The sequence below is a fragment of the Trichoplusia ni genome, chromosome 6 (genome assembly GCF_003590095.1).
Source record: "Trichoplusia ni isolate ovarian cell line Hi5 chromosome 6, tn1, whole genome shotgun sequence".
Classification (NCBI taxonomy): Eukaryota; Metazoa; Arthropoda; class Insecta; order Lepidoptera; family Noctuidae; genus Trichoplusia; species Trichoplusia ni.
In genome coordinates, this window is record NC_039483.1 from 14516324 (window position 1) to 14525004 (window position 8681).

Sequence of the window (8681 nt, forward strand, 5' to 3'; positions counted from 1 at the left end):
AAAAAGACGTTTGAGAAACGTAATAAATAAATTGGCTTTTCTCTTTCGATGGATATATTTAATGAATTGAATCCTTTTTTTTCTAGCTATAATGCAAAGGTGATTTTTGGTTGTAGGTACCATTTATCTTAATGAGAAAGCACGTAGTGGGTAGGCTCGGTCACCACTGAGTTTAGTTAAGCGCCTCTGGGATTCGCATATTTTAAATAGAGTAGGAGGTACTCTTACCTTACTCCTACTCTTTATATTTATTCCAACAGGCCAATATTGTGCGTTTAAATACCTTCGAAACATTTTTGGGATCGAAAAGGTTTTGAATTGATTCTGTATTTCAGTAAGGCCATCCTGTTTGAAAAATTTACAGCTAGACTTCCGTTAAAATGTCCGTCAGATACGACGAAGGCATTTCCCGACGAGGTAAAAGGGAATTGTTCCCGGGTTTAGAGAAGATTTAACACTGCGGCGGACTGTGTGTCACTGCGTTTTATTAGCTCCGGGAATCCGGCCTGCCCCGGGACAATCGAGGGAGAATAAAGCCTCGTTTGTGCATTTACATGTTTGATTTGTTTGATATCATATCATTGTAAATGGTTTTTACGATCAACGTCTTTTGTTTTTAGGACTTTAGGTAAGCGTACTTTTGTATTCTGCATTTTATGTTAGGTTCTGTTTTTAGTCCCTTTGCAAGGAAGTTGGTCCAAATCCGTCATTTGTTTTATTTGAAGAAAATATTTTAATAATAGACTTTCTTTTTTTTTCTAATAATTATGTACCTAGTTACATTTCCTTATTCCATTTATAAATAATAACTTGCTTCTTATTGGATCGATACCTTTTTCCCCGCCAATACGTTCGTGTTACCAAAATGTACCTAATTATAAAAAAAACAACTAATCGAATAGCAACTGCGGCGCCGTTGTGCGTAATCATTATACGCGTTTGGCACGCAAAAGATCAATTCAATATTTTTAGGTGAATAAAGTTAGGATGTATTAAACGATCGAAAAAAAACTTGTAATTAAAAAATGGGATCGCAATGGTTGAGTTAATAAATATTTAGGAAGGTGGTCTGGTAATTTTTCAAGCATGTCCCGAAGGTTATTTTATCAATATAAAGATGAAAGGGAAACATACATGGGAATCGGGAAAAAACTTAAAAGAAGTGAAGGTAATAAAAACAATGGAGATGAGAAATGTTTGCTTCGTGCTACAACGTACCGCAACCTACATTTTGAATGTACGTAACATTAAAATTTTATAACAAGGGCAACACACGTTTCAGACGCGGGAAGTTTTCTTAAACTCAAAACTTACGAACAGGGTACTGTATTTATCAAACTCTCGGTAATAGGCGGAGGTTGTAATGTAAATATATTACGTGGGAAACAGGTTTTATGGAAATTTCTTTCAAAGATTATTTTTTTGGATATTAGGCCCTGTTAAAAGACATCGGTTCCATTCAGGCCGTGTCTATAATAGAGGACGTGAATGAAAGTTGATAACATTTATTTTTTCAACCATTAAAATATAAAAAGTTTATTTTTAAATGAACAGAGTTGGCATATTCTTGCCAACTCTGGCATAGGTCTTTTTCGAGGGCATTTCTTCAGGAAACCCTAATTTTCTCATCACAGGGCTCTTAATCTTGACAAAAAGCATCCTAAACTGTACTGAACCGTAACGAAACACAACAAACCTCCTTGACATTTAACTGAGCTTTATGAAGTTATGAAACACCATTTTCAGGCCTTAAGTGGCTTGTGAAGAGGGCAATTCGGAAGTTTATTATGAAGTTATAACAGTACGGAGCTTATAAGAGCTATTTTGAGTGTATGCTTTCCAAACAGTAGGGGGAGGGAGCCAACTTAAAATGTACTAAACCCTACGTGGCGTGCCTATAACCCATTGTCATCGTAATAACATCATTAAGAGGTAAGCAAATATTGTTAATGGTTAGGGTTTCCATGAGAAAAGCAAACTCTATCTATTTCTGAGCAAAATTTAATTAGTCTTGGAGGAATTCCTCCAAAAAAAAGTTACAAACAGTAACAGTAGCAGCAAAAACACAAACGTTTGGTGGTTTTATTAACGTTTGGTATTATTTTTTTATTGGGACCCACAATATTCTCGTTTGCGTTTTAGACTGGAAGGCACGATGCTCATGCTCCAAAACAAAGATGTAATTTAAACTCTTATTTTGTTTGTTTTACGTATCCTATCTTGTGTGCGGTACAATTTCTATTCCAACGAAAAACAAACGCTACCACATTTGAATCACGCATTTGTGTAAAAAAAAAACAAAAGAACGCTATGGTCCATTTGCATTATGCGTTTAAATGTTTCTCGCGCCGCATGCGAGCACGTTTAAACGCGGGAAACTTCTAATGTAAACTGCCTCGCTTTATATTCATGCTACATTGTGAAAAAATGGAGGCAAACCAGTATTTGGTGACATAACATGCGGCACAATATGTTAACAACGTTTTTTCCTAGTTTTTGTTCGTGCTCACGTAGAACAGTTGACCTAACAGTGTTTTCAGGTTGAATATTGATAATTTTGTAGCGTTGTTGGTTTTACAACAATATGGTAGAATCATCCGTGGTTTAAGTACTCGGTATTTTTGCATTCTTAGTATTTGGAGTATTTAAAGAAACTGTAAGGGCATTAGGAAATCTATGCGCCCCTATTTTTTTAAACCTACTTATAAACACTAATACTTACGTAAGGAGGTAACCAAGAGGTTTGTAAAACCACTGGTTTAAGAAGTAATTAAAGTAATTCTGTCCTACTCCCTGTCTGTTTTACTTTCATGGCTACATCAAATCAAATTTTCAATAAAATTAGGTTCAGATTTAGCTCGAACCTTTGCAATGAGCATTCTTTGGTGGTTTTTTACCGAAATCCCACGACAAAGAAGGTAATAGGTGTTAGTTCGAGATAAATGTTACATGACATAATACCAATATTCTTTTGCATGTGTGAGTGTTTGAATAAGTTAGTGACAAACCTAAATAAATAAAATACCATACTTCAAAGAATAACTTCAATTACACCTGTATTATATTCACGTTTACCTAAATGTTTTATATATCTGACAATGTTAAGTAAACAGTAATAAAGGAGTCATTTAATTTCACAAGTGTTTAATGAATTAAACCGTAAAATTGAATGCTTAGGTATGAGATGAATTGAAAGCATATCCCACAGCTTACCGAAAGCGTCTCTTAAACCTATTTAAAAATTTGTCTATTATTTAAAATTCTGAAGTATTTCTCAATTAACATTATAACCAGACAAATTGAAAAAAGAAAGAAATATTCGAAGTAAACAACGGAATTAAAATAAAAGGAACTAAGACTTTATTTCTAAGGCACTAGAATCAAAAATTGTAATAACGCACGCTACAATTTTGGAGTCTCTTTTGTTTGTGACGTAACGAGTAGTTTCAACTTTTATACGTAGTTAACAATACAACTAGGGTAAAAACAATAGCTAGTAGAAACAGATCAATGTGTACACAGCTTTTTCATGTGCTTTGTTTGTCAGAGCACACGCGGTTTAAACAATAAAGAGGGCTCTAGAATTAACAGTATTGTGTAAAACTGCCTCCATGTAGCCGACTATGATGTCTAAAGTGATTCTTTTTGGTGTTTTAATTTTCTATTCTAATTTTGGCGGTAAGTGCTCCCATATTTAATAATTGAAGTAGTAATTATTTAATAACTGGTTACCCACGTGTATAGTATATCGGGATCACCCCTCTAGTTGCGGACTCGATCGGAGTCATTGAACATAAGTTGACACGGCGGCAGCGTAATATACCATCACAGTAAGTTTATTTAAATATTTTTTTCAGTGTCAGTTTCTTACACCGATGAACTGGCCGTCCAAAGAGAATACTGGCCATCAGACTGGTCAGGAAATGAACACCCACGTAGACAATTTCGCAGTGATGGTTTTGCACAAACACGACACGAAAATCATGCCCGGCCTGTGAATAACCAAGAATATAATGATCAAGCTATTCGTAGCGCCCATACTAATCATTACAATAATAATAAGCCTGCAGTACAGCCAGTACCAGATAAACAATTATTACCTAATTTTGGTTCACCCGAATTCAAACGTGAAGTAGCTCCTCAGCTACAACGAGAAACACACGATCAGACATATCCACGTTATGTAGACAGATTTGAAGTGAAGCCTAATAACGAACCTATTAGAAATCAAAACTGGAAATCTCAAGTTCACCATCAAAGCACTTTAAGTCCTAATCATGAACAAAAATCATACATCCCACCTACAGGGGGAGATTACCACGGAGAGCGCAATACACATCCTATCAATGTAGAATATGACAACCAAGCAGAAACAGAAAATATTTCTAACAATAGACATATTTCAAATCAAGCGCGTCCTTCTAGGCCAAATGTCCCAATACCGTATTTAAACTTCGACAGATCTAATAGCGAAGCGACGAATTTAGAAGAGCATAAGTACATTGAGACAAGTACTCCTCCAAATTATAGTAATTATAAACATCCCGAGCATTCGGAAATTTTGGAAAATTCAAGGAGAAAATCAAATGACCGTAAACATAATGTTGGTAGAAATGATGAACTTTATTTAATACCAACTTATTTGGAAGACAGAATTGAAAACAATAATGTTGCTCCCCATGGATATGAAGTAAGCGAGAAAACAGTACCTGATTCAGTTACCGAGCCGCAAAATAGAATATATATTGATAATGATGAAATATCAAAAAATATTGGAACTGATCCGGTTAGTACTCACACTGCTGCTAATTTAGCAACAGCAAATTTAGCTGAGAAGCATAAATTTATTACAATAGATAGATCGGGTTCTGAATACCTTATCCCTGTACTACCTTTAAACAAATACGATAACAACTCCGCCACTAAATACGTTTTGGCCCGTAATCCACAAGATAAAGATAGTTTTGTAGCAGACAAAGTTCCTTCAAACTATCATGAATCTGTTATAAATAATGCTCGATCATCCAATGACGCGGTAAAACATGTAAACAAGTATATACCAGAGAATATTGCAGATGATGAAAAAATTCAACGATCAGAGCCTGTCCGAAGTCATCATACCCCTTCAAGAGTAGTATCGAATAATTTGAGAAATAATCATCCAATTATGAGACAATTACAAAATGATAACAATGAACGAGGTTCCGGAATTCGTGAACTAATTACTGGAGATGTTAACAATAAATCAGAAAGTAACGGATATCCCGAAAATCCAGGTCAATGGGATAATATACCTACAGACTCACATAATAATGTGCAAAAATTTAACAACGGAAGAAATTCAGAAGCTAGGCAAGTTATCACACCTGCACAGAAATACAATAATTTACCTTTGCCTCATAATGTTAGACATATAAGTAACGATGAAGGTAGTTTCCGAAAACTTAACTCTCAACCTATATACAGACCTGAGCACAATAGACACATCGATGACTTTAGACCTCGTTTTGGAAATCATGACTCAGTACTTTTTACTCACGATAGTGCTCCTACTTTAACAAATAATGTAAATAACCATGAAAACAGTAGACATAATATTGTCAATAACAACAACAATGAGAATAATGGCCTTGTAACTCCTGGCTCGCAATACATACCTGTAAACGGAAGACCCATTGAAAGTTATAATAATGGTTTTGTAAATCCTCAAAATAGACCTAATAAGCCTAATGATAATATTCCTACATCACACCAGCGAAAAAATCAAATACCTAACAGCAGAATTGTTGATAATCCCAACAACGCCGCTCCTGAACTGGGAAATGTTGAAAAAAAACCTGAAAGTATAAAATATTTTGACAATGATAAAACAGAATTTGCCTATCCTGGTCTAGGACCTTTTAGAACTTATAATGAAGCGTTTGAAGCAATATTGGAATTACAAGGAAACAAAAATAATGACCCAATATATACCGATGGTTTTGAGCCAATTACCCCTAACCGTGAATTAACATTTGTTGATACTTATGACAAGTCTCTTCCCAAACATGATATACCGTCTAACTTAAAATCAGGAGATGATGAAACCTTTAATATAAATGGGGCTCCTAACGTTCCAAGTAATACAGCAAACCCTAATGTTGAAAAAATACTACCTAAGCAAGAAAACTATAATTTACCTGGGCCAGCTCTTCTGCAACCTGATTCCGATATTCCAAGTACGCAACAGATTGCTCCTCAGACACCTGCAGAAGAACAAGGTAAGAGTTATTGGCATAAAATTAGTCTCTAAATTATATTTCTTTGAATTTGTTCTTGTACTTACTATATACGTATAATCGTGCATAATTAAATTGTACATTTAAAATATAATGTTTTAGGCAAACAAAAGCATTCAGTATTGGTTCTGCCAGATGGAACCTTAGAGGATGTAAATAAGGATGAAAATACACAAGTTAGTAAAAATCCTAAAGATATACTAAACAGCGATGTTAAAGAGGAGAAAGTTATGGAGAAGGCAAATGAAGTCCAGTTCCCGAAACAGGTTAAAACCTTGATAACTACAGCTACCCCAGTTCCGACAGAAACGGATATTTCAGAAAATAATTTGAAGATAAATGAGGAATTTGGTATTAAAGAGCATCAGCAAGAACCACCCGTTGAGAGTCCACCAATTGATAAAACAGTGCTAAATTCAGCTGCCAAACGTCTGCCAGAAGATGAGAATGGTAAGATATTGCAAATTTAGTTACAGAGTCTGAATACGATTTTTCACCCTCGACTTTGCCTAACAACACAGCCGAATTACTCCAATTAAAATCCATTTCAAAGAATCTGATTAAAAACAAGCATTTCTGCCAAGTGGAACACCATTGGGAAGATCATCAAATGCACTAATAATTTCAAAAACTTGTTTGAATAGTTAAAAACAAAATGCACTTTTTTGCAGCGGTTGTTACCACTCCATATCCGTACGTTACGACAGAATTTCCTTTAGAAAGAGCTCCAGACAATGTTTATGATGATCTAGTGGTAACTACTGTAAGTCCCATGGCAGATTCTGAAAATGATGAAGAAGGTAAAGCCAAAGAGGTAGTCAAAGAAAACAATGATGTGATTTCAATTGACGAACCAAGCCAAAGTAAGGAACTTCCTTTAAAGCCAACGAGAGGTAATAATGATAGTGAGTATAATAAAGCTTAGTAAACGGATGGGCAGCTAACTTCAAATGTTGAATTTTATTAATAAAACCAATTTTCCATTTTTAGATAATAACAATGAACCACCAACCGCTGATGTAGTAACACGCGGTGATAATCTAACAAATGAAGATAGAAGGGTAATTTCTGGTATTCCTGGTGGTAAAAGATTAGTGTCCAAACCAACACCTAATGGCCTGAAATTTTTGTTGGATCCAATTAATGTTTCTGATGAAGATACGATCACTATAGCCATTGAACTTTCTGAAGCACCAGGTAAGATGCCTCAAAATGAATTGTATAAAAAAATGATGGAAGTAAGTGCTATAGTAAATATTATTCCCACAGATAATGTTATTTTAAACAGAAACAATGCAGATGGCTATTCAAATGAAGCTTTGAATGATAGAGAAGGTAATTACTCAAGAAAATATTTGCTACTTTGCTTTTTTACTTTGTTAAGTGCCGAGTTAGTGTAAATTTTTAGCATTCTGTAGCAGCAAAATTAATCACGTATAGTTTTGGTTAAGAAAATAACTGGCATTTTTTTTTAGATTTCTCGAAGACAAGTGGTAATCAGGCAGCGAGATTTAGACCAAGGAACAACAACAACAATAAGAAGTCTGACGATGGAATAGAACCTTTGTACATACTTCCAGTAGAACAACTGCCTGTTATGGAGAAAGAGACTGTTGTGACCCAGTACCCTAATGGCACCATCGTTACAGTTATTACTGAAGTGGTGTATGACAACTTTGAAGGTGAGTACAATACAATACATGTTTTAATGTTAATAACGTGAGGTTTAATTTTGAATGTAGTCGGACTTAATATTTCATAACCAAGACTTCTACATGATTATTCATATTAATCGCAATTTTGCGTTTAAATGTTAGGTGAGCGGTTCTTAATATATCTTTATGGTAACATTATTGACAGTTAAAGGGATATGAAAGAGAAAAGATTCTTTATTTGCATTTTTTTTTCTGTCGACTATGTAATAGGAAATATGTACGTGACTAAGTGCGACATAGTATTTCTTCTAAAAATAAAATTCCTTTTCAGGTACTCCACCTAAAGTAACAAGAACCGAGAAAATCGCGGAATTAAACGGCTAAACATTTGCCGATAATTTTGTTTGTCAATATTTTAAATACCTTATACACTTAAATCTAAAAAGCAAATATAAATAAGTGAACCAATACTGTATCTGCTAATAAAAACTAGTTTTACATAAAATGATAGTTTTAAACCATACACTGGTGATGTTTTATTTATATACTGATTACACAAAACGTAGAGTACCTATCTGTACCAATACAAAGTAATTAACTCGGTGATCGAATAATTAAAATTGCACGCATTGAATTTATAGCTATTGGAGACTAGTAGCACTGTGAAGAAATAATATCATCTATATACTAATATATAAAGCTAAAGAGTTTGTTTGTTTGTTTGAACACGCTAATCTCAGGAACTACT

At 34.4% G+C, this 8681-nt stretch overlaps 1 protein-coding gene across 2 annotated transcripts; it reads left to right on the forward strand.

Moving 5' to 3' along the window:
* Positions 1–3575: 3575 nt before the first annotated feature.
* On the forward strand, positions 3576–8456 carry LOC113495074 (probable serine/threonine-protein kinase DDB_G0282963). Of its 2 annotated transcripts, XM_026873667.1 has the most exons (8): positions 3576–3678; positions 3858–6260; positions 6381–6728; positions 6950–7183; positions 7269–7475; positions 7548–7613; positions 7754–7960; positions 8265–8456. In XM_026873667.1, the coding sequence occupies exons 1-8, from the start codon at positions 3624–3626 to the stop codon at positions 8315–8317; spliced, it is 3573 nt and encodes a 1190-aa protein (XP_026729468.1). In that variant the 5' UTR covers positions 3576–3623; the 3' UTR covers positions 8318–8456. The 2 variants fall into 2 exon arrangements, with proteins under 2 accessions (XP_026729468.1, XP_026729470.1); XM_026873669.1 differs by lacking the exon at positions 7548–7613 and having other exon boundaries at positions 8265–8454.
* Positions 8457–8681: the final 225 nt, after the last annotated feature.

Coding starts and splice junctions, on each gene's coding strand:
- LOC113495074 (XM_026873667.1), top strand. CDS start 3,624: ATGATGTCTAAAGTGATTCTTTTTGGTGTTTTAATTTTCTATTCTAAT. Junction 7,184..7,268: donor AACGAGAGGTAATAATGATA/GTGAGTATAATA, acceptor TTCCATTTTTAG/ATAATAACAATGAACCACCA. Junction 7,961..8,264: donor GGTGTATGACAACTTTGAAG/GTGAGTACAATA, acceptor ATTCCTTTTCAG/GTACTCCACCTAAAGTAACA.